We start from the raw sequence: 24,750 nt of genomic DNA, 5'->3' as shown, positions 1-24,750 counted from the left end.
CAGCCCAGGCGAAGCACAGGGAGTGGTCGTAAAACAGTCCAGTTGATTGATAACGTAAACAGGCAGGCTGGAGGGTGAGACGGAAGCTTGGTCAGGGAAGCCGAGAGTCAGAAGCCGGGGAGCCGAGCCGAAAGTCAGAAGCCGGGAAACAGAGCCGAGAGTCAGAAGCCGGGAAGCAAAGCCGAGATCAAACGATACCTAAGCCAGTCCGATAAGCAAAGCCAGAGTCCAGAATACCAGTCTATGGGTCAGGCCGGGTCAGGAATGCACAGGTTCTTTCCGAAGCAAGGGGTGCGAGACGCAGACACATCCAAGGGTGTTCGCTTGTTGCCAGCACAGTTTGGCCTGAGGCCAGGATCCCAGATATACTGCTGGCTAATTGGCTCGTTAGAACTCCGGGCTCAGATCTCTTCTAGCCCGCATGCGCGCCTCTCTACGCCTGTTCCTGAATTCCAGGCGTCTCCTCTCGCGCAGGCGGGCCCCAGGTGTTGGTGAGTCTGGGGGAGATGAGCTAGTACCTGGTGTGGCCAGATTGGTTTCAGGTGGCCCCTGCTGCTGGCTGGCTCCTTCAGGACTTACGTCCTCTGTTGCTGAAGGCATCTGCACAGCAGGGGCGGGGTCAGAAGCAGGCACCTGCTCTGAGTCAGCAGGGGCAGGCATGACACTATCCCCCCCCTCAGGCCCCCCCTCATCCAAGCCGCCTGGCTTATCTGGGTAGGCCTCATGAAACTGCCGGAGCAGGTCAGGGGTATGCAGGTGGGCAGCCGGTTCCCAGGAGCGATCCTCGGGAGGGTAGCCTTCCCAGTCCACCAGGTACTGGAGTTGACCTCGGTGCAGCCGGGAGTCTAGGATCTGGTGGACTTCAAACTCTTCCTCATCGTCCACCAGCACCGGTGGCGGAGGCGGTGGTGGAACGTCCCTGTTTGGGTCCGGCGCTGCCGCTGGTTGGAGGAGGGAGCGGTGGAATACGGGGTGTATCCGGAGGTGGGCCGGAAGGCGTAGGCGGAATGCCACGGGGTTGACTTGCGCCTCTATGGGGAAGGGCCCGATGAACCGATCGGTTAGCTTGGAGGACCGGCCAGGAGTCCGGAGGTACCGGGTCGAGAGCCAGACAGAATCTCCGACCTTGAGGGGGGCTCCGTCCTGGCGATGTCGGTCCGCGGCCAGTTTGTAAGCGTCCTTGGCGCGCTGGAGCTGAGTGCGCAGGAGGGCGTGGAGCGCGTGGAGTTCCTCAAGTCGGTCGGTGGCTGCGGGAACGTTGGCGGAGGGGCCGAGCGGAGGGAAGAATCGGGGGTGCAGTCCATAGTTGGCGGCAAACGGCGTGGTCCGCGTAGAGCTGTGGACTGCGTTGTTATACGCGAACTCTGCCAGGGGTAGCAGAGTGGCCCAGTTGTCTTGCTGATAGCTGGTATAGCAGCGCAAGTACTGCTCCAAGGTGGCGTTGGTCCGCTCGGTCTGCCCGTCGGTCTGGGGATGGTAGGCGGAAGACAGGTGTAGTTCTGTCCCCAAACCGTGCTGGAAGGCCTGCCAAAAGCGGGATGTGAATTGTGGGCCCCGATCCGAGATGACCTGCGTGGGTAACCCGTGCAGGCGGAAGACGTGGTTTAGGTACAGCTGGGCAGTCTCCGGCCCGGATGGTACTCTGGCACAGGGGACGAAGTGGGCCATTTTGGTGAACAGGTCCACCACAACGAAAATGCAGGTGTGGCCCTGGGATCGTGGCAGGTCTACGATAAAGTCCATGGACACCACGTCCCAGGGACCGGCGGGAGTCGGCAGGGGTTGCAGGAGACCGGAGGGCTTGGCCGGTACGTTCTTGGCTCGGCGGCAGACCTCGCAAGAAGCCACGTAGCGACTAACGTCCGCTCGGACGCGAGGCCACCAGAAGTCCCGGGTCAACAGATGGGCGGTCTTGTGCTGCCCGAAGTGCCCAGCCGGGGGGGCATCGTGGGCCAGCCGGAGGATGCGGGATCGGAGAGGCCCGGGAGGGACGTACAACTGCTCCCGATGGTAGAGCAGCCCATCCCGGGTGGATAGTTCTCCGGCAGGGTCTTGCTGCGGTTCCTGCAGGTGTTTCTGCGCCCACGGGTCGGTGTCTTGTCTGGCCTGTATCTCGGCCACCAGGGCGGGTGCGGTCAGAGTGGCGGCAAAGACCGAGGGTGGCAGAATACTAGCCCTGGGGGCTTCGGTGGCACTAGAGGTGTTATAGTCCGGCCGGCGGGACAGAGCGTCGGCTCTCTGGTTCTGGGAGTGCGGGACGTAGGTGATGGTAAAGTCAAATCGTGAGAAGAACAGGGACCACCGGATCTGCCGCTGGTTCAGCCGGCGGGTGGTCTGCAAATGTTCCAGGTTACGATGGTCGGTGAAGACTTGGACCGGATGCCTGGCCCCCTCAAGGTGGTGGCGCCAGACCTCAAAGGCCACCTTGATAGCCAGGAGCTCTCTCTCCCAAATGGTGTAATTGCGTTCGGCAGCCGAGAGCTGCCGGGAGTAGTAGGCGCAGGGCTGCCATGGCTGGCTAGGCTCGTCCCGCTGGGAGAGCACGGCTCCGAGGGCCACATTGGAGGCGTCCGCTTCCACCATGAAGGGCAAGCTCGGGTCAGGGTACCGCAGAAGGGGACTGGAGGAAAAACTCTGCTTGAGCTGGCGGAAGGCCCGGTCGGCTTCGGGGGTCCACTGAAAGGGCTCCTTCGGTCGGAGGAGTCTGGTCAAGGGCTTGGTGAGGTCGGCGTAGCCCGCGATGAATTGCCTGTAATAATTGGCGAAGCCCAGGAGGCGCTGGATGTCCTTCCGACTTCGAGGGGCCTGCCATTGAAGGATGGCGTCGACCTTCCGCGGATCCATCTGGGTTCCCTGGGGGGAAATGATGTGCCCCAGGAACTCAACGGACTGGAGGTGGAAAGCACATTTCTCCAGCTTGGCATACAGGCGATTGGCTCGGAGTCGCTGTAGCACCTGGCGGACGTGGTGGATGTGCTCCTGTTCGGATGCAGAGTAGACCAAAATGTCATCTAAATAAATGATCAGGAACCGGTCTAGCAGGTCACGGAAAACGTCATTCATAAAATGTTGGAAGACGGCGGGGGCATTGGTGAGCCCAAAGGGCATGACCAGATGTTCGTATTGGCCATACCTGGTGCCAAAAGCGGTCTTCCACTCATCCCCGGCTTTGATACGAACCAAGTTGTAGGCCCCGCGAAGGTCGAGCTTGGTGTAGATCGTGGCCCCTTTGACGCGGTCGAGGAGCTCAGGGATCAGTGGGAGCGGGTAGCGGTTCCGAATGGTAATCTTATTGAGGGCCCGGTAGTCGTTGCAGAGTCGCAGGTCCCCGGTCTTCTTCTTAACGAACAGGACAGGTGAGGACAGGGGCGAGGTGGAGGGTCTAATGAACCCTCGGGCCAAGTTCTTGTCCAAGTACTCCCGGAGGGCAGCCAGTTCCGGGTCTGCCATGGGGTACAGGCGGCCTGCGGGTAGCGGAGCGCCGGGCACCAGGTCGATGGCGCAATCGTAGGGCCGATGTGGGGGAAGCTGGTCTGCTTCCTTCTCATTGAAGACGTCCGCGAACTCCTGGTAGGGAGTTGGGAGTGTGGTGGCGGCCCCCAGGAGGCTGGTGGTGCGTGGGGAACCGGGTTGGTTGACAGGCGGCACCTGAGTCGAGTCGGGTGGTAGCGGGGAACAGGGTGCGAGGGTACTCGAAAAGCTCAGTTCACGTTGCACCCAGTCCACATGGGGGTTGTGGGCTTGCAGCCAGGACAGGCCCAAGATAACAGGGAAGCGTGGCATGCGGGCCAAATCGAAGGTCTGCTTCCCTTGGCGCTGTTGGACCCACAAAACGAGTGGTAGAGTTTCGTGGCGGACCGGCCCCGAGCGCAGCAGACGACCATCCACTGCCTCGACCAGTGTAGGAGTTCCCTTTTCCCGAACGGGGACGCCATGCTCCTTGGCAAAGTGGCTGTCCATGTAGCAGCAGGCAGCCCCTGAGTCCAACATGGCATGGACGAAGATCCACCGGTCGTCGGGAAGCTGCAGGCGGATCGGGACCAGGAACGGGGTGGGTGGTGGATGGACGGAGCTAGAGGACCTCAAGGAGTGCCCCAGGCCAGGAGATCCGGCTAGACCTGGGGCTGGCCTTTTACCGAGGCAGCGGAGCTCGGGGTGCGCTTTGATTTGGCCGGGCAGGAGCTTGCAAAATGCCCGTCCCCTCCACAATACAGGCACAGGTTGTGGGTGCGCCGTCGGTTCTTCTCCTCAGGGGTCAGGCGAGGGCGGGCGCCGCCCAGCTGCATGGGTTCTACAGCCGGCGGTAAAGCTGGGGTACCTGGAACGGGAGCCGCCGGGGGGGGCCTTGTTGGAGTAGTGCCCCTCTTCTGCCTCTGGCGCCGACCTTGCAGTCGCCCATCAATGCGTAGACACAGCAGGATCAGGTCCTGGAGGGCGGCTGGGCGGTCGGTGCGTGCCAGTTCGTCCAGGACGGCATCGGAGAGGCCTTCAGTGTACTGGTCCACCAAGGCAGCTTCATTCCAGGCCAGGTCTTGAGCCAGCAGCTGGAACTCTGTGGTATACTGAGACACAGAGTTCTGGCCTTGGTGCAGAGCCCGTATCTTGCGATTAGCTGTCTCAGCACGCACAGGGTTGGCATAGGCGGCCTGGAAGTGTGCCTTGAACCGTGTGTAGTCTGCTAGCAGCGGCGAGGGCTCTAGCAGCAGAGGAGTGGCCCACTTGGCCGCTGGCCCTTTAAGCAGGCTCAGGATAAAACAGACTTTTGTTTTGTCTGTAGGGAAGTCGCCCTGCCTTATCTCCATGTATAGTTCACACTGGGCGAGGAAGGCAGGGAACTCTTCCAAGTTTCCTGCGAATTTCTCAGGAATGCTCACCGGGCAGCGAGAGCGGGGAGCAGCGGCGGCAGCCAAGGCCACGGCATTGGACGCAGTCTGCTGCTGCAGAGTAATCACCGCTTGGGTTAATTGCTGCACCTGGTCTAGGAGCCCCGGCAAGGGGTCCATGCCTCCTGCCGCTTGGTCCGTCATGAGCGTGCCTGGTGAGTTTTGGGTGCTGGCAAGCTGTCACGGCCCGAGTCTCTGACACGAAGCTGCGGCTGCTATCGTCCTGGCAACGAGCCAGGACCTCTCGCAGACAGCCCAGGCGAAGCACAGGGAGTGGTCGTAAAACAGTCCAGTTGATTGATAACGTAAACAGGCAGGCTGGAGGGTGAGACGGAAGCTTGGTCAGGGAAGCCGAGAGTCAGAAGCCGGGGAGCCGAGCCGAAAGTCAGAAGCCGGGAAACAGAGCCGAGAGTCAGAAGCCGGGAAGCAAAGCCGAGATCAAACGATACCTAAGCCAGTCCGATAAGCAAAGCCAGAGTCCAGAATACCAGTCTATGGGTCAGGCCGGGTCAGGAATGCACAGGTTCTTTCCGAAGCAAGGGGTGCGAGACGCAGACACATCCAAGGGTGTTCGCTTGTTGCCAGCACAGTTTGGCCTGAGGCCAGGATCCCAGATATACTGCTGGCTAATTGGCTCGTTAGAACTCCGGGCTCAGATCTCTTCTAGCCCGCATGCGCGCCTCTCTACGCCTGTTCCTGAATTCCAGGCGTCTCCTCTCGCGCAGGCGGGCCCCAGGTGTTGGTGAGTCTGGGGGAGATGAGCTAGTACCTGGTGTGGCCAGATTGGTTTCAGGTGGCCCCTGCTGCTGGCTGGCTCCTTCAGGACTTACGTCCTCTGTTGCTGAAGGCATCTGCACAGCAGGGGCGGGGTCAGAAGCAGGCACCTGCTCTGAGTCAGCAGGGGCAGGCATGACACCCACTGTGCCCCCCCAAGCACCAAGAATACAGAGCATCACTGCCCCAGATATAAGAACATAAGAGAAGCCATCTTGGATCAGGCCAATGGCCCATCCAGTCCAACACTCTGTGTCACACAGTGGCCAAAAAACCCAGGCGCCATCAGGAGGTCCATCAGTGGGGCTAGGACACTAGAAACCCTCCCACTGTGCCCCCCCAAGCACCAAGAATACAGAGCATCACTGCCCCAGACATAAGAACATAAGAGAAGCCATCTTGGATCAGGCCAATGGCCCATACAGTCCAACACTGTGTCACACAGTGGCCAAAAAACCCAGGCACCATCAGGAGGTCCATCAGTGGGGCTAGGACACTAGAAACCCTCCCACTGTGCCCCCCCAAGCATCAAGAATACAGAGCATCATTGCCCCAGACATAAGAACATAAGAGAAGCCATCTTGGATCAGGCCAATGGCCCATACAGTCCAACACTCTGTGTCATACAGTGGCCAAAAGAACCAGGTGCCATCAGGAGGTCCATCAGTGGGGCCAGGACACCAGAAGCCCTCCCACTGTGCCCCACCCCCCACAAGCACCCAGAATACAGAGCATCACTGCCCCAGTCAGAGAGTTCCAACAATAAACTGTGGCTAATAGCCACCGATGGATCTCTGCTCCATAAGGATCTTGGAACGCCCGCCAAGCTTCCCGGGACATTGAACTCAGTACCGCGACCTCACTGCCTGCTTTAGCTGGATTTCTGCCAATCAGAGCAGACCCTCAACCCAACACCCAGCTTACTCGAGAGAATCCACCCCGCCGGCCAGCATGTGGAGATGGTTCAGCGTCGTGATGGAGGTGGTCAAGTGGCGCTTGGCATGATCCAACTGCTTGATGTCGCGGGTGATTTCTTTAACCTGGTGGGTGACAATGAGAGACATTCATTCTTGTAACGGGGGCTGCGGTTTCGCGGCAGAGCATCCGTTTGGCATGCTGAAGGCCCTGGGTTCAGTCCCGGCACCTCCACTGAAAAGATCTCAAGTGCTGGGGAGGACCTTTCTCTGCCTGACACCCCAGAGGAGTGGCACACAGGTCCTGTTATTAGCATCCACAGCGTTGGGGCTTTTTTTGTAGCGGGAACTCCTTGGAATATTAGGCCACACCTCCCTGATGTAGCCAATCCTCCTGGAGCTTCCAGGGCTCTTAATACAGGGCCTATTGTAAGCTCCAGGAGGACTGGGTACATCAGAGGAGTACGGCCTAATAGGCAAAGGAGTTCCTGCTGCAGAAGAAGCCCTGCACAGCGTACACTGGATCCTAGTTCCACTTGACCCCACCAGGACTTTGTACGGAAGCCGGCATCTCCCAGCAGGAAGGGCTGCCCAGCCGAAGGCCACAGGGACACAAGAACATCAAACACTCCCCTGCTGACTCATACAGCTTTCTCTCTGGTCCAGCATCCAACCAGATGCCCAGACAAGCAGAGGCACAGAAGCTAAGAAGAAGATATTGGATATCTTCACTCCATATCTCAGAGTCTCAGAGCGGCTCACAATCTCCTTTCCCTTCCTCCCCCACAACAGACACCCTGTGAGGTGGGTGGGGCTGAGAGGGCTTTCACAGCAGCTGCCCTTTCAAGGACAACCTCTGCCAGAGCTATGGCTGACCCAAAGCCATTCCGGCAGGTGCAAGCGGAGGAGTGGGGAATCAAACCCGGTTCTCCCAGATAAGAGTCCGCACACAACCACTACACCAAACTGGTTCTCCCCCCTGTCGCTGCCTGGCTGCCTGTTACTTTTAACAGCTCCTACGCGGACTCTGATTTAGGTCTTTTGCATTTTGCACTAAGGCGCATCAGTTTCGAGTCAGCATTGGAATTAACTGTCTATGTACGGTATGGAATGATTGTGCAACAAGAACTTTTTCGTAAGTGTTTTATTGTACATTTTTCAATACAATTTATGCCATTTGTAGTCTTGTGCCACGAGCTTTTTGCTTTTGTGTAGTGCTTCATCACACATCTGCCTCCTGTGATTTGCTGCTCAGCAGCCAGCATTTAGAGGTGCACTGCCTCTGAAGATGGAAGTTCCATTAAACAGACAGCCGTCAGTGGACTTCTCACCCACACGTTTACCGAAACTCCTTTGATCTGGTCTATTTATCTTCCTTTAACCCAACCTATTTTAAGTGCTTCATTTACAAACCCATTTTTTCTTTTCAATCAGGACCCAAAGAGGCTCACAACGCGCTCCCCATCTCCATTTTAGCCTCACAACAACCCTGAGAGGTAGGCTAGGCTGAAAGAGTACGACTGGGCCAGGGTCACCCAGCGAGCTTCCGCGGGAGCCGGGAGATTTGAACGCTGGTCCCCCGGATCCTACTCCGAGACTCTTCACAGCTACCCCACCCTGCCTCTCTGGCAGCCTTTTTAGAAATGTTTTTAAACTTACAATTTTTTAAATTAATGTTAACCATTTCAATATAAAAGCACTGACATCTGACGAACGTTCGTGAAAGTAACCAACGGCAACCATAACACACCTGAGCATACAAACAAGCAATCAAGCTTTATGCTAGAAGAAGTTGAATGAAACTTACTACTTACTGTTCTACATTCACCCCATAGGTAAAAAAAAATAAGTGAGCGCTGAAACCTAGTATAGGGTATCGCACATAAGGTAAGGGTTGTAAGGCAAAAGACCCGTTCGTGCCATATAATCTAAGAATGGAGACCGCTGTTCCGCATAGCCGCCTTCGCCACATCCAGTTGCAATGAGTCCCGCAAGTTAACAAAAAGTTGTGCGCAATAAAACACTTGAATGACACAAGACATTGACCATGGTGGTGGTGGGACTAATGACCTTCCTCAAAGATGATGATAGTGGATTTATATCCTGCCCTTCACTCTAAATCTCAACGTCTCAGAGCAGACACAATCTCCTTTACCTTCCCCTCCCCGGCAACAGACACCGTGTGAGGTGGGTGGGGCTGAGAGGGCTCTCCCAGCAGCTGCCCTTTCAAGGACAACCTCTGCCAGAGCTATGGCTGACCCAAGGCCATTCCAGCAGCTGCAAGTGGAGGAGTGGGGAATCAAACCTGTTTCTCCCAGATAAGAGAGCTATGGCTGTCCCAAGGCCATTCCAGCAGCTGCAAGTGGAGGAGTGGGGAATCAAACCTGGTTCTCCCAGATAAGAGCCCACTACACCGAACTGGCTGTGGCTTCTTCCCTTTACAGATAAAAATGTAAAAAAATGCCAACCACTTGGCAGGCCTATCGGAAGTCAGGCAAGTTGCTCTGGAGAAAGCACCGGGCAGGGAGTCAGCCGTCTTCACGACAGAAGGCCATGCAAACCACCTGGCATGCAAGAAATGAAGTAAAAGCGCTGAGAGGGAAACGAGCAAGCTCATCACTCACCATCTGCTCGGACTTTTCGGCTTTATCCTTGATGTCCTTAATCTTCCCAAAGAGCTGCTGAATGGCTTTCTGGGCCTCTTCAAGAGCCTGTGGCAAGAAGGGGAGAAGAGATCAGCTGTCCACCGTGACTCATTTCTTTTGTTTGTTCAGAAGCAAAGTCAAAACAATGGAATCATAGAGTTGGGACCTCCATAGAGTTGGGACCTCCATGGTCATCTAGTCCAACCCCCTGCACAATGCAGGAAACTCACAAACACTTCCCCCTAAATTCACAGGATCCACATTGCTGTCAGATAGCCATCTAGCCTCTGTTTAAGCACCTCCAAGGAAGGAGAGCCCACCACCTCCCGAGGAACCCTGTTCCACTGAGGAACCGCTCTAACAGTCAGGAAGTTCTTCCTAATGTAGAGACGGAAACTCTTTTGATTTAATTTCAACCCACTGGTTCTGGTCCCACCTTCCGGGGCCACAGAAAAAAATTCCACACCCTCCTCTATAGGACAGCCCTTCAAGTCCTTGAAGATGGTGATCATCATATCACCTCTCAGCCACCTCCTCTCCAGGCTAAACATCCCCAGTTCCTCCAATATCATCATCTTCAACAGAAGATGATGATGATATTGGATTAATATCCCACCCTATACTCTGAATCTCGGAGTCTCAGAGCAGTCACAATCTCCTATATCTTCTCCCCCCACAACAGACACCCTGTGAGGTAGGTGGGGCTGAGAGAGCTCTCACAGAAGCTGCGCTTTCAAGGACAGTTCTGCGAGAGCTATGACTGACCCAAGCCTGTTGCAACAGCTGCAAGTGGAGGAGTGGGGAATCCAACCTGGTTCTCCCAGATAAGGGTCCACGCCCTTAGCCACTACGCCAAACTGACTCCGGCCTTTCTGAATCGATACGCATCTGGTCCCCACAGTCAACAAAGCACGTCCTGAACCAAAAACTGGGCCGAGAGGAGATGCCCTTCTCGTAGCATTATAACCACCTCCAGTCCGGTAGCACTTTCGAGAAGTGCGTTGCTGCCCTCACCCTCCAAGCTGCCGATTGGGAGCAGCTCAGTTCGGACATAAAGCAAGACTGTGTTTGTTCCCCTGGAGGCAGGGGTGGCCAAACTGGAGCTCGGGAGCCACATGTGGCTCTTTCACACCTATTGCGTGGCTCTCGGAGCCCCCACCGCCCTTTCGGCTGGCTCGGAGAAGGCATTTCTCTCTTGAAATCACGTCAAGCTAAGCCAGCTGGCGACTTGGGAGAATGTCTTTAAAGTTAAACTTGTTTGCTTTCAACTTCTCCCTCCCCCACCTTTTTTGCCTGCCTGTCTGCCTGCCTTCTTATCTTGGGGCTCTTAAACACCTGACATTTATCCTCTGTGGTTCTTATGTTAAACAAGTTTGGCCACCCCTGACTTGGGGTATTAATATTTAGAATAGAGAATCTCTCCCCCCCCCCACTGCACTGTTTCCCCCCTTCATCTCTGTTCATTTCCCTTCCTCTCAGCTCAGCGTCACGCAGGTGCTGGCTTCGTCACCTGCCCTCTTTTATTTATTTTATTTCGATCTATATCCCGCCCTCCCCGCCAAAGTAGGCTCCCTGAAGGCCACTGAGATCTCAGCCATGCCATGGAAAAGAAGACACCAGAAACAAGTTGGGACTGAGCCAGGATTCCACTTCATCTCACGCAAAAACCCCAGCCTTAATAAGCCCACTTCAGAACCAATGCCCCCTCTAAGCTGCGGAATCTTGTGAGCAAAAATTCTTCTTTGTGAACTACCGGCGTGAAAGCTGCGAGCGAGCGATTCGGGCGACTGCGTAAAGCAGTTCGCTCTGAGGCAACATTCCCTCTAAGCTGTGGAGTCTTATGAACAAAGATTCTACTTTGTGAGCTGCTGGCGTAAAGTTTTGAGCAAGAGATCTGGCTACTGCATAAATTACTTTGCTCTGGGGCCCGCCTTCCTGAGCTAAGACAAAAACGTGTGAGATGCAGGCTAAAAAACGCCCTCGTGGGCTAGCTCACACAGCTTAGAGGCAACGCTGCTCTGGGGCCAGCCTTCCTGAGCTAAGACAAAAACGTGTGAGTCGGAGGCTAAAAAACTATGAGCTATCTCACACTAACTCAGCTTAGAGGGAACACCGTTCAGAACTTGCATTGTTATAGCTAAGGACACCCCGCCTTCAAGCCATCACACAAAACCACAGACGGTTTTTAACCAAAGCCTGGTTTTGTGGAATGTCTGAACTGTGCCAGAGGTTTGTCTGAAGCTACTGAGTGAGTTTATGACAGAGGTGAGATTCTGGATCCATGGCAAACCAAAGCCGCCATGCGGAACGATATTTGTTTTCATTATTCGGCCCCAGTGAATGTAGTCTTTCAGCACTAGCTCGACTGGGAGGGGAAGAGAGCCATCTGGCCCAGGTTCCACGACCGAGTGGGGGAATCTGAACCCAGACCTCCTGGTGCAATTCCGACACCCTCCTGCGGTGCGTGGGACCGCAGGGTCAGATATCAGCAGAAACGGGAGCTGCCTCTATCGACGGGGGACTTCGCTTCCCGCGGCCAGTGAAAATAAAGAGGAATCACTCAAACCCCGCATTACAGATTAGTGGCGATTCCTTTCTTTTCTGCTAAAATTCATCCTCTCGCGCTAGGGAGAAGGCCTTGGCAGCAATCGCCAACCCCTTCAAACAAAACAAAAATTATATATGTTCTGTTCCAGAGGCCTCTCCCCCCCCCCTCCACAATTCATTGGGCCCAGAATGCCTGTCTTCAATTTATCCAGCCCACTGCGGCAGCTGCTATTTTTCACTCGACGGTTACTCAAGCCGAAAATAGCCAAAGCAAAGCTGTTGCATATGTCAAGCCTTGGAAAGGCCCAGTAGATCCTCAGCCTCCCCGCCAAGTAGAGTCGCCCGCCGCAATTCCTTCAGTTTGACTGTCACACACACTGCCTTTTGCTTGCCGGGTTTACAAGCAAACCGAACGGAGAGTAGGAACTCAGAGCTTAGGAAAAAGTGTACATATGAAGCTACCTTATACTGAATCAGACCCTCGGTCCATCAAAGTCAGTATTGTCCACTCAGACTGGCAGTGGCTCTCCAGGGTCTCAAGCTGAGGTTTTTCCACACCTATTTGCCTGGACCCTTTTTAGTTGGGAGATGCCAGGGATTGAACCTGGGACCTTCTGCTTACCAAGCAGATGCTCTACCACTGAGCCACCATCCCTCCCCAAGGGCATGAAGGGTCCTGATCACATTGTACAGATGCAAGAGGAGCTGAAAGTTGAGGGGGGTTCATATTTAAGCAGCTTCTTTGCCCTCCTGCCCCATAAGAACATAAGAGAAGCCATGTTGAGGCAAGTCAATGGCCCATCCAGCCCAACACTCTGTCACACAGTGGCCAAAGCCCAGGTGTCAGCAGGAGGTTCACCAGCAAGGCCAGAACTCCAAAAACCCTCCCACTGTTGCCTCCCGCACAGAGCATCGCTGCCCCAGACATAAGAACACAAGACAAGCCATGTTGGATCAGGCCAATGGCCCATCCAGCCCAACACTCCGTGTCACACAGTGACCAAAACCTAGGTGCCATCAGGTCACCAGTGGGGCCAGCAAACTAGAAGCCGTTCCACTGTTCTGCTGCCAAGCATCAAGAATACAGAGCATCACTGGCCCAGACAGAGAGTTCTATCTATACCTTGTGGCTAACAGCCACAGACGGACCTCCGCTCTACCCAATCCCCTCTTGAAGCTGTCTATGCTTGTAGCTGCCACCACTACCTGTGGCAGTGAATCCCACATGTTAATCGCTCTTTGGGTGAAGAAGTACTTCCTTTTATCTGTTCTTAGCCTCCTGCTCACTGCTTTCATTGAGTGCCCACTAATTCTTGTATTGTGAGAAAGGGAGAAAAATACTTCATCTTCTCTCATTAATAAAAGGGAACACAGGCAGTGGCAAATCAAATGCCAGACTGTGATCAGGCAGGCAAAAAGGGACTATGAGGAGCATATTGCAAAAAACATAAAGACCAACAATAAAAATTTCTTCAAATATATTAGAAGCAGGAAACCAGCCAGGGAGGCAGTGGGGCCCTTGGATGACCAAGGGGTCAAAGGATTACTGAAGGAAGATAGGGAAATGGCTGAGAAGCTGAATGCATTTTTTGCCTCCGTCTTCACTGTGGAAGATGAGAAGTGTTTGCCTGCTCCAGAACCACTTATATTGGAAGAGGTGTTGAAAGACCTGAGTCAGATTGAGGTGACAAGAAAGGAGGTCCTACAACTGATAGACGAATTTAAAACTAAAAAGTCACCAGGTCCGGATGGCATACATCCAAGAATTCTGAAAGAACTCAAAGTTGAACTTGTGGATCTTTTGACAAAAATATGTACTCTTTCATTGAAATCTGCCTCCGTTCCTGAGAACTGGAAGGTAGCAAATGTCACCCCCATCTTTAAAAAGGGTTCCAGAGGAGATCCAGGTAACTACAGGCCAGTCAGTCTGACTTCAATACCGGGAAAGTTGGTAGAAACCATTATCAAGGACAGAATGAGTAGGCACATTGATGAACACGAGTTATTGAGGAAGTCTCAGCATGGGTTCTGTAAGGGAAGATCTTGCCTCACTAACCTGTTACATTTCTTTGAGGGGGTGAACAAACATGTGGACAAAGGAGACCCGATAGATATCGTTTACCTTGACTTCCAGAAAGCTTTTGATAAAGTTCCTCATCAAAGGTTCCTTAGTAAGCTCAAGAGTCATGGAGTAAAAGGACAGGTCCTCTTGTGGATCAAAAACTGGCTAATTAATAGGAAGCAGAGAGTGAGTATAAATGGTCAGTCTTCGCAGTGGAGGTCGGTAAGCAGTGGAGTGCTGCAGGGCTCAGTAATGGGTCCCATGCTCTTCAACTTGTTCATAAATGATTTGGAGTTGAGAGTAGGCAGTGAAGTGGCCAAGTTTGCAAATGACACTAAATTGTTCAGGGTGGTAAGAACCAGAGAGGATTGTGAGGAACTCCAAAGGGATCTGTTGAGGCTGGGTGAGTGGACGTCAACGTGGCAGATGAGGTTCAATGTGGACAAGTGCAAAGTAATGCACATTGGGGCCAAGAATCCTAGCTATAAATACAAGTTGATGGGGTGTGAACTGGCAGAGACTGATCAAGAGAGAGATCTTGGGGTCGTGGTAGATAACTCACTGAAAATGTCAAGACAGTGTGGGATTGCAATAAAAAAGGCCAACGCCATGCTGGGAATTATTAGGAAGGGAATTGAAAACAAATCAGCCAGTATCATAATGCCCCTGTATAAATCAATGGTGCGGTCTCCTTTGGAATACTGTGTGCAATTCTGGTCACCGCACCTCAAAAAGGATATTATAGCATTGGAAAAAGTGCAGAAAAGGGCAACTAGAATGATTAAAGGTTTGGAACACTTTCCCTATAAAGAAAGGTTAAAACGCTTGAGGCTCTTTAGCTTGGAGAAACGTCGACTACGGGGTGACATGATAGAGGTTTACAAGATTATGCATGGGATGGAGAAGGTAGAGAAAGAAGTACTTTTCCCCCTTTCGCACAATAAAAGAACTTGTGGGCATTCGATGAAATTGCTGAGCAGTCGGGTTAGAACGGATAAAAGGAGGTACTTCTTCACCCAAAGGGTGATTAACATGTGGAATTCACTACCACAGGAGGTGGTGGCGGCTACAAGCATAGCCAGCTTCAAGAGAGGGTTAGATAAAAATATGGAGCAGAGGTCCATCAGTGGCTATTAGCCACAGTGTGTGTGTGTGTATAAAAATTTTTGGCCACTGTGTGATACAGAGTGTTGGACTGGATGGGCCATTGGCCTGATCCAACATGGCTTCTCTTATGTTCTTATCCCATGCATGATTCTATAAACCCCTATCACCCATGTGGGGTTGCGCTCACAGTCACATCAATACAAGAAGCTGCAGTGTCCAAAAAGTGGCGTCTTCACCCCACGGATGGCAGAGGGGAGCACCACAGGCCCTCAGGCACTCTAAAAACTCAGGGCAAGGGGTATAAGAACACCTTCGAAGCAGGGACTGGCCCACAAGCTTTCATATATGAACATATGAAGCTGCCTTCTACTGAATCAGACCCTGGGTCCATCAAAGGCAGTATTGTCTACTCAGACTGGCAGCGGCTCTCCAGGGTCTCAAGCTGAGGTTTTTCACGCCTACTTGCTTGGAACCTTTTGAGTTGGAGATGCCGGGGATTGAACCTGGGACCTTCTGCTTTCAGTCTGCTGCCTCCACACCAGAGCCGTCAGCAGTACCTCAGCATTTTTTGGAGATATTAGGAGACCCCCACCGCAGAGCAAGACTGCACTCTTCAGAGACGCAGCCGGCTAGAGATGAGACAGATTCGCTTTGCTGTTTCGGAGAGTCCACTCCCAAGCCAGGCTAGGCTGAAAAATAACATTCTGATTAGCCATTAACACGTAGGGACCCACCGGGGTCTTGAACTCATTTGCTATGAGGGCCGGATCTGACATAAATGAGGCCTTGTCAGGCCAGGCCATGTGTGTCATAAAATGTAATGCCAGGTAGTAGAGATATAAGCATTATAAAGGACACAGACAAACACAAAGATTTTTTTAAAACTTAAACATTAGCGCTTGTCCGTCTTCTTTGTGTCTCTCCCTAGCAATCCAGGCTCTCGGTTGCACAGCACAGCTACTGAGCCAAGTCTCTCTCCCTTCTATTGGCTGAGGCTCCTCCGCCTCTTGGTCCCCTAGGGAAGGAAGGAAAGAGACAGGGCTTCCTTTGAAGCAAGCTCTCCCTCCCCTCCAAGGGAAGAGCGCCTCAGCCAGTGGAGAAAATGGAGGTTTGGTCTGTAGCTCCTGTATGATTGAGCAAGCCTGGCAAAACAAGCTGTGATGTAGAAGGAAGCAAGTGAGAGAGAGAGAGAGAAGGAAGCAGGCAGGGCCTGATGGGAGCCCTCCAGGGGCCTGATTTGGCCCCCGGGCAGCATATTTGACACCTCTGAAGAAGGAACACTCTGTGTGGGGCAGTCATGTTCCGTATTCTTATAAATTGCATTGTATAAATAATCATGGAATCATATAATTGGAGGGGACCTCCAGGGTCATCTAGTCCAACTCCCCGCACAATGCAGGAAACTCACAAATACCTCCCTCAAAATTCACATGATCCTCATTGCTGTCAGATGGCCATCTAGCCTCTGTTTAAAAACCTCCAGGGAAGGAGAGCCCACCTCCCGAGGAAGCCTGTTCTACTGAGGAATCGCTCTAACGGTCAGGAAATTCTTCCTGATGGTGAGCCAGAAATTCTGTTTCAACCCATTGGTTCTGGTCCTACCTCTTCTGGGGCCACGGAAAACTATTCCACATCATCCTCCAGATGACAGCCCTTCAAGTCCTCGAAGACGGCAATCATATCACCTCTCAGCCGCCTCCTCTCCAGGCTAAACATCCCCAGCTCCTTCAACCCTTCTTCATAAGACTTGGTCTCCAGACCCCTCACCATCTTCGTCACCCTCCTCTAGACCCATTCCAGCTTGCCTATTCTTAAAATGTGGTGCCCAAAACTGAACACAAGACTACAGGTGAGGTCTTACCAGAGCAGAGTAAAGCACTACCAGCACTTCATGTGATCTGGACACAAGACTTCTGTTGATATAAATAATGATATAAAGCCTAGCCTTTTGTGGAACACAGTGCTGGTCCTCCACCCCTTTTCTCCACACTTTTGCACTGCTGGCACATCTCCCACCTTTGAAGTTTCCTTTAAGTCCAGCCCCAAACCTCTGCAACCCAAGGAAACACCCTAACATCATACATTTCTTGTATCTCAAAAGTTCGGTCTCTGCCAACAACAAAGCCCAGGTTCAGGCCGGCTTGGGCCTTCAGAACAGAAGGGAGGGATGGTGGCTCAGTGGTAGAGCATCTGCTTGGTAAGCAGAAGGTCCCAGGTTCAATCCCCGGCATCTCCAACTAAAAAAGGTCCAGGCAAGTAAGCATAAAAAACCTCAGCTTGAGACCCTGGAGAGCCGCTGCCAGTCTGAGTAGACAATACTGATTTTGATGGACTGAGGGTTTGATTCAGTAGAAGGCAGCTTCATTTGTGGGAGGGATGGTGGCTCAGTGGTAGAGCATCTGCTTGGTAAGCAGAAGGCCCCAGGTTCAATCCCCTGCATCTCCAACTCTAAAGGGTCCAGGCAAATAGATGTGAAAAACCTCAGCTTGAGACCCTGGAGAGCTGCTGCCAGTCTGAGTCGACAATACTGACTTTGATGGTTCAAGGGTCTGATTCAGTAGAAGGCAGCTTCGTATGTTCGTATGTTCAGACTTTCCCTGCAGTTGCAAATGTGCATTAAAACACAATGTCCTGGAGAACAAACGCCTCTCAGTGCTGCCTCTTGGCAAGGCCTCTGCCTCCTTCCGTAAGCCTGTTTTCGATTGAAAGGGCTTATTGTGCTCAAAGCCTGGGAGAAAGAGAAGCCAGCACAGCCCCCTTTGCTGGATGGAAGGAGCGACTGAATAATTATTTTGAAACAAAAATCCAAATTTCCAGTTAAAATTTAGCTTGGCAGCTGTTTCTTATTCTCGATCGACGAAAGCAGAGAGGAGGGGGAAAGGGATGTCCGGACTTGTTTCATGGGGGCTTCAGAATTCTCCATCGCGTGTGTGCCAAGCCCCCTGCCCGGTCGCCCTGGGAGAACCACAATCCCCTCCAGGCGACGACGAAAAGGAGGCAGCCTTCCCAACCCATTTCTGTGCCCCAAAAATGTGTGGGGACCCAGGAAAGCGGACGGCTGAGCCAACGGCCAAAGAGGGCTCCTTTTATTATAGCGGATCCCAGAGCTGCCGCTGCCTCTGACCAAGGAGGTTCTAATAAAAAGCCACACAGTCAATCGCATGAAGCCGCCCTGTAGAGATTCACCCCTCCATCCACCCCAGCATCATCTACCCTGACCAAGGGCACCAGCAAAGATGGGCATCTTTGAATTAGAGGTGGAAGGAGCCATCCAGGGGTGTCGAATTCATTTGTTACGAGGGCTGGATTTGACGTAAATGAGGCCTTGCTGGGCCAAGGCCGAGCCACGTTGGGCCGGGCCGTACGTGTACCTATTTAAGATTAGGTAGCAGAGATATAAAGTTTATAAAGGACACAGATAAACGACTAATTTTAACTTAAAATGACATGCTTAAAACATTAGCACTCAAAGGTGCTTTCTTTGTATTTCTACAATGGGACCCAGGGAACTGGCAAAGGAAGTTCTGGCTCTTTCCTTCCTTCCCGGGAGGACCAGGAGGAGAGGAGAATTCAGCCAAGAGAAGAAAGAGAGGTTTGCTCAGTAGCTCTGCTGTGCGACTGAGAGAGCCTGGCAAAGCAAGCTCTCCCTCCCCCCCTTCCTCCCCAAGGGAGGAGCCTCAGCCAATGGAGAAAACAGAGGCTTTGCTCTGTCGCTCCAATATGACTGAGCAAGCCTGGCAAAGCAAGCTGTGATGCAGAAGGAAGCAAGAGAGAGGGAGAAGGAAGCAGAGGACAGCCAATTGCCCGGGGGCTTGAGAGGAACCCTCTGAGGGCCCAATTCAGCCCCCAGGCCGCATGTTTGACACCCCTGCTCTAGTCCGACCCCCTGCTCGGCTAGGAGCATCTCTGACCAGTGTTTTTGCAACAGCTGCTTAAAGACTTCCATAAGAACATAAGAGAAGCCATGTTGGATCAGGCCAATGGCCCATCCAGTCCAACACTCTGTGTCACACAGTGGCCAATATCTATGTGTTATACACACACACACACACACACACACACACACACATATATATATATATATATATATATATATATATATATATATATATACACACATACTGTGGCTAATAGCCACTGATGAACCTCTGCTCCATATTTTTATCCAGTCCCCTCTCTTAGCTGTCATTATAGAGGATGGTGCGGAATAGTTTTCTGTGGCCCCAGAAGGTAGGACCAGAACCAATGGGTTGAAACAGAGTTTCTGGCTCAACATGAGGAAGAACTTCCTGACGGTTAGAGCAGTTCCTCAGTGGGACAGGCTTCCTCCTTGGGAGGTGGTGGGCTTTCCTTCCTCAGAGGTTTTGAAACATTGAAACATTGACAGCAATGCAGATCCTGTGGATTGAGGGGGAGGCGTTTGTGAGTTCCCTGCATTGTGCAGGGGGTTGGACTAGATGACCCTGGAGGTCCCTTACAAACTCTTGTGATTTTATGATTCTAAGATGATTTGAGTTTCAGAGGGTAACCATATTGGCCATCAGTAAAACAGATTCATGATCACTATAAAGATCTATAAGGCTCACGGCACATAAAGCGCTATTTGAGATGAAGAAGAATGCTGCAAAAAGAGCTCTCCCTTAAATGTCAATTGAACGCAATGACAATTTATTGTTGAATCACCATTATCTTGAGGGCCTCCATCCGCTCTTGCAGTTTACTATGAGCATGTAGAGTCCCGACTGATTTTGGCTTCCTCGCTTTATGATGCACTTTTTTTTAAGAGAACCTGGTTTTGTCCCTTATGTAGCATTAGCAGACGGTGCTTTTTAAAAAATTATATATGCGTTGTTAATGGCCCCCTTATGGAAGAGGAGGGTGTGGCGATGGAACATTCCTGAGCGGGGTGGAACATGAGTGTCGCACCCCCCCCCCTCGACTCAGTCAGACATTGGCTATTTGAGGGCCTTGGCAGAGACCTAGAAAGTGGATCCCCGCTGCCCGCTGGCCCGCTCCGACGTCTGGAGAGAGCTCACGCTGCAGATGTTCTCCTACCCACCTTCCCCCCCTCCTCCTGCTTTAGGGTTTTTCACCCTTGGCACGGGGATGCCGCTGAGATTGCGGAATGCTCCACATCTGGCAGAGCTGGTGAGGCGGCTCCCTCTTCTCTCTGCCCCTCTCTTCTCTCCCACGGCTTTCCTCCGAAGCCCGAAACAGACTCTTGGAGCCTCTTTGAAATGATTTCCGTCCCTATTTTTCTGCTCTGTGGGGACCATCCAAAAACGACTACTTAATAACGTCTCCCCCGCAGCTGGCAAACAGATGTGGTCTGAGCACCCCTCCTCCCCTGTCCCTGAGGTCTTTTGGCAGCTTTCTGATGTCGTTCCTCTTTGGGCCGCAACAGCTGTAGAGGGACATCCCACCCGCCCACCCGGATGCGTGCGTCTCTTGGGCTCTTTAGCTTGGAGAAACGTTGACCGCGGGGTGACATGATAGAGGTTTACAAGACTGTGCATGGGATAGAGACGGTAGAGAGAGAAGTCCTTTTCTCCCTTTCTCACAAGACAAGAACTCGTGGGCATTCCATGAAATTGCTGAGCAGTCAGGTTAGAACGGGTAAAAGGAAGTCCTACTTCCCCCAAAGGGTGATTAACACGTGGAATTCACTGCCACAGGAGGTGGCGGCGGCTGCAAGCATACGCAGAAGGCCCTGGGTTCAGTCTCTGGCACCTTTCGTGTAAAGGTCCTTAGGTGGGGCACGATCGCTTTCTTGAAGCATCCGAAGGGCTGTCATGAAGTGGAGGGCAGGCAGCCGTTCCCGTCGGCAGAAGGGACAAGCACTTGTCGTAATGGGTTTAAATGGAAGATGGGCAGGTACCAGCTGGATATTAGGAAGAACTTTTGCTACGGCAAGTGAAGTTCGGCAATGGAATCGGCTGCCCGGGGAGATGGTGAGCTCCCTTTCACTGAGGCTCTTTAGCTTGGAGAAACGTCGACTGCGGGGTGACATGATAGAGGTTTACAAGATTTTTTGCATGGGATGGAGAAAGCAGAGAAAGAAGTACTTTTCTGCCTTTCTCACAATATGAGAACTCGTGGGCATTCGATGAAATTGCTGAGCCATCGGGTTAGAACTGATAAAAGGAAGTACTTCTTCACCCAAAGGGTGATTAACATGTGGAATTCACTGCCACAGGAGGTGGTGGCAGCTACAAGCACTGCCAGCTTCAAGAGGGGATTGGATAAAAATATGGAGCAGAGGTCCATCAGTGGCTATTAGCCACAGTGTGTGTGTGTGTGTGTGTGTGTGTGTGTGTGTGTATTTTGGCCACTGTGTGACACAGAGTGTGGACTGGATGGGCCATTGGCCTGATCCAACATGGCTTCTCTTATGTTCTTAAAGCATGCCAGTATTTGCAGAGGCACAAAATTATCAGAATACGTGACCCACAAGTGGCATTTTCAGGCATCCCTTTTGGCTTCTGGAGTGGCAAAAAAAAAAAAAAAAAACAGCATTCAATTTTTCCTAGAAAAGATTTCTAAGCCATTGTTGTTTCATTGAAATAAGGCCACATACTAGTGGCCAAAAGGTGTGTTTGTGTGTGTGTGTGGGGGGGGGGAGCGGCTGGCCCGACTATGCCAGACGGTGCGGGGTGGGGGTGGGCTCAGCCCTACAATTCGCTGTTCATGAGGCTCTTATCTCAGGCAGACAATCTGGTCTCTCCCCTCCCCCTCGGAAAGAGCAGATGAGGAAAAGAAAGGAATAGCGATCATTTGCAAGGTTTCCTTTCTGTCTGGCCTGGAGGCGGGAAAGAGAGAGAGAGAGAGAGAGAAGGCAGAACTTCCACCGCAGGGTGACCAGCTCCGACCTCCCACACTCTGACCTACTGAAGGTGGAACATTCTTGGCATTTTTGCTGGCTTTCTCCTTCCAAATGCCGCTGCTGCCGTTTCAACAAAGCTGCTATGGATGCGGAGAGCTGATCGTTCAGGCTGTGTGCAAAACATAAACCCCTACCCAACCCCCCCACACACACACACACACCCCTACCCAAAACCTTCTACAAGCAGAGGTGTCAAACATGCGGTCTGGGGGCCAGATCAGGCCCCAGGAGGGCTCCTATCAGGCCTTCAAGCTTAGAGTCCTCCCTTGGGGAGGAAAAGGGAGAGCTTGCTTTGCCAGGCTCTCTCAATCTCACAGCAGAGCTACTGAGCCAAGCCTCTCTTCCTTCTATTGGCTGAGGCTCCTCCCCCTCCTTGTTCTCTGGGGAAGGAAAAAAAGAGCCAGAGCTTTCTTTGCTCAGTTCCCTGGATCCCACAAGACAGATACAAAGAAAAGACCTTTTTTAAGGAAGGAAAGAAGGAAGGAAGGAAGGAAGGAAGGAAGGAAGGAAGGAAGGAAGGAAGGAAGGAAGGAAGGAAGGAAGGAAGGAAGGAAGGAAGGAAAGGGGGGAAGGAAGGAAGGGGGGAAGGAAGGAAGGGGGGAAGGAAAGAAAGAAAGAAAGAAAGAAAGAAAGAAAGAAAGAAAGAAAGAAAGAAAGAAAGAAAGAAAGAAAGAAAGAAAGAAAGAAAGAAAGAAAGAAAGAAAGAAAGAAAGAAAGAAACCTCCATGTCCTTTATAAAGTTTGCATCTCTGCTTCCTGGTGTTACATTTTATGACACAAATGGCTCGGCCCAACAAGCCCTCATTTATGTCAGATCCAGCCCTCATAAAAAATGAGTTCAGTGTCCCTGTTCTACAGGGTATTATCCTGTGTTCCCAGCTTACTTTGTTTCGGAAAGCAGAAGGGAGTCAACTTCCTTCAAAGGGCATCTGGTCTGGCTTAAGAGAGCTCGGTTCAACAGCAAGCTGAGCTTGCATCCCTGGGTTCAGCGTTACAGAGCCACAGCGCTGCATCAGCTGGGATGGGGTGTGGTGGGGCAGTCAGAGAGCAGGGAGACCTGAGTTTGAATCCCTGCTCTGTCACAAAGCTCACAGAATAGGCTTGGGTCAGTCACTCTCTCAGGCTGGGGAGGAGAAACCCCTTGTTCCACCCAGAGCCCCTTGGAGAAAGGGGCATGAGGAAGTCGTCCCCGATTCCCAGGTGTAATTTAAGCAGCATTCCCCATTAAAGCTTTTCTGTCTGTCTCTTGAACACTATGCTGTACTAGTAGCCCAGGGATGGCCAAACTGTGGTTCGGGAGCCACACGTGGCTCTTTCACGCATATTGTGTGGCTCTCGAAGACCCCCCCTACCACCCTGTCGGTCAACTTCAAGAAGGCATTTCTCTCTTTAAATCAGTTCTCCAAGCCAAGCCAGCTGGCAGCTTGGAGAACGTATTTAAAGTTAAAGTTGCTTTCTTTCCACTTCTCCCTCCCTCCGCCCTGAGCCCGCCTTCTGGTGGGGGAGGGCGGGATATAAAAATAAAATTTGCTTTGCTTTGCTTTGCCCATCTTTCTTCCTTCCTTTCTGCTCTCAAACATCTGACATTCGTGTCTTGCGGCTCTCAAACATCTGACTTTATTCTATGGGGCTCTCATGTTAAGCAAGTTTGGTCACCCCTGTAGTAGCCTGTGTTCTGTCGCTCTGTGTTTAGGGAAAGTGTGGATCTGACCACCAGCTGCTGCCAACTAACACCATTGGGGGGGGGGACTGGATTTATACCTCGCCCTTCAAGACTTAGAGCCACTTACAATCTGCTTCCCCTCCTCTGCCCACAACAGACAGGTAGGCAGGGCTGAGAGAGCTCCGAGAGAACTGCTTTTGAGAGAACAGCAGCTCTGAGAAAACTGTGACTGACCCAAGGTCACCCAACTGGCTGCATGTGGAGGAGTGGGGAAATCAAACCCAGCTCTCCAGACTAGAGTCCACTGCTCTGAACCACTACACCAAGCTGGCTCTTACACATCTAGCTGACTTACCCACAGCAAGCCCATGGGCGGAAAGGGTGGCCTCAGCAAGGAGTCTTGTGGCCAGGGCATCATTTGAACTCAGGACTCCCAACATGTTGCAAAAGCTCTCAGCCGACTTGGGAGCTAGCAGCTCTCTTGCCAGTTAAAAATAATCCCTGCATCCACGGTTCCTGGCGGAGCGAGGCGGCGGCGTTTCTGAGGAGCTCTCGGAGACAAAGCCGGACAAAGGCGAAAAGGGGGGCTAAAAAGCCCGCATATGCCCAGTAGAGGAGTATATGCACAAAAGGTGCCGAGAGGCGACCGACGGCGCGGCGCGGTTGCTTTCATTACCTTCGTCCCGAGCCAGCGACGTCTGAAGACGACTTAGCTCCAGCCTGCCGGACAGCGGGTGAATGTAGACGCTGGGGTAGGAGGGAAAGAGGCTTTGGTGGTTCTCCTGAGCTGGTAATTTCCCCTGCTGAACTGGTTATGACTGTATGAATGCGTGGGGAGAGGCGCTGAGAGGATAGGAAAAATCTGAAATAAGAAGTGAAGCGTTGAAGAGCGGGACGGTGGGGCGACGCCCCAAGAGTGGAGCGCCGACGCCTAAAAGGTTGCTCTCCGACGTCATTTTGATGAGACCGCTACTGAAGGCTTCTACATTCGCTGTTTATTTGTTTTGGTATTCGTGACTGTTTATTTATTTTGGTCTCCGTGACTGTTCTACGGCTTAAGAGCCTGCCCCTATTAGCGCCTTAGTTCTGTTAAGACAGCGCTCATTTCGTGGGGGTGAAAGAAGAGGCTGAAGCTGGTGTTAGGAGAAGGTTGCAACCCTAGGGAAGGCAAAAGGAGATACAAGGAAGGAAAGCGACCCCTGCTGGTGGTTAGAAGGTGAACTTGATGCTGGACTTTAAAGAGATCAGACTTGGGGCTGATGTTGATTGACG

General features: G+C 52.3%; 1 protein-coding gene across 2 annotated transcripts in view; it reads right to left on the bottom strand.

Moving 5' to 3' along the window:
• Positions 1-24,750, bottom strand: part of VPS53 (VPS53 subunit of GARP complex) — a 100,141-nt gene that overhangs the window by 57,228 nt on the left and 18,163 nt on the right. For both annotated transcript variants that reach the window (XM_060259294.1, XM_060259293.1), the window contains 2 exons: positions 9,196-9,282; positions 6,582-6,697 (listed from right to left, as the gene is read on the bottom strand). In XM_060259294.1, coding sequence (XP_060115277.1) covers positions 6,582-6,697; positions 9,196-9,282 — 203 coding nt within the window. The remainder of the gene's footprint in view (positions 1-6,581; positions 6,698-9,195; positions 9,283-24,750) is intronic.

This window comes from Heteronotia binoei, chromosome 18 (genome assembly GCF_032191835.1).
Source record: "Heteronotia binoei isolate CCM8104 ecotype False Entrance Well chromosome 18, APGP_CSIRO_Hbin_v1, whole genome shotgun sequence".
Classification (NCBI taxonomy): Eukaryota; Metazoa; Chordata; class Lepidosauria; order Squamata; family Gekkonidae; genus Heteronotia; species Heteronotia binoei.
The sequence above is the reverse complement of the archived record's forward strand: the minus strand, read 5'-3'. Positions and strand labels throughout refer to the sequence as shown.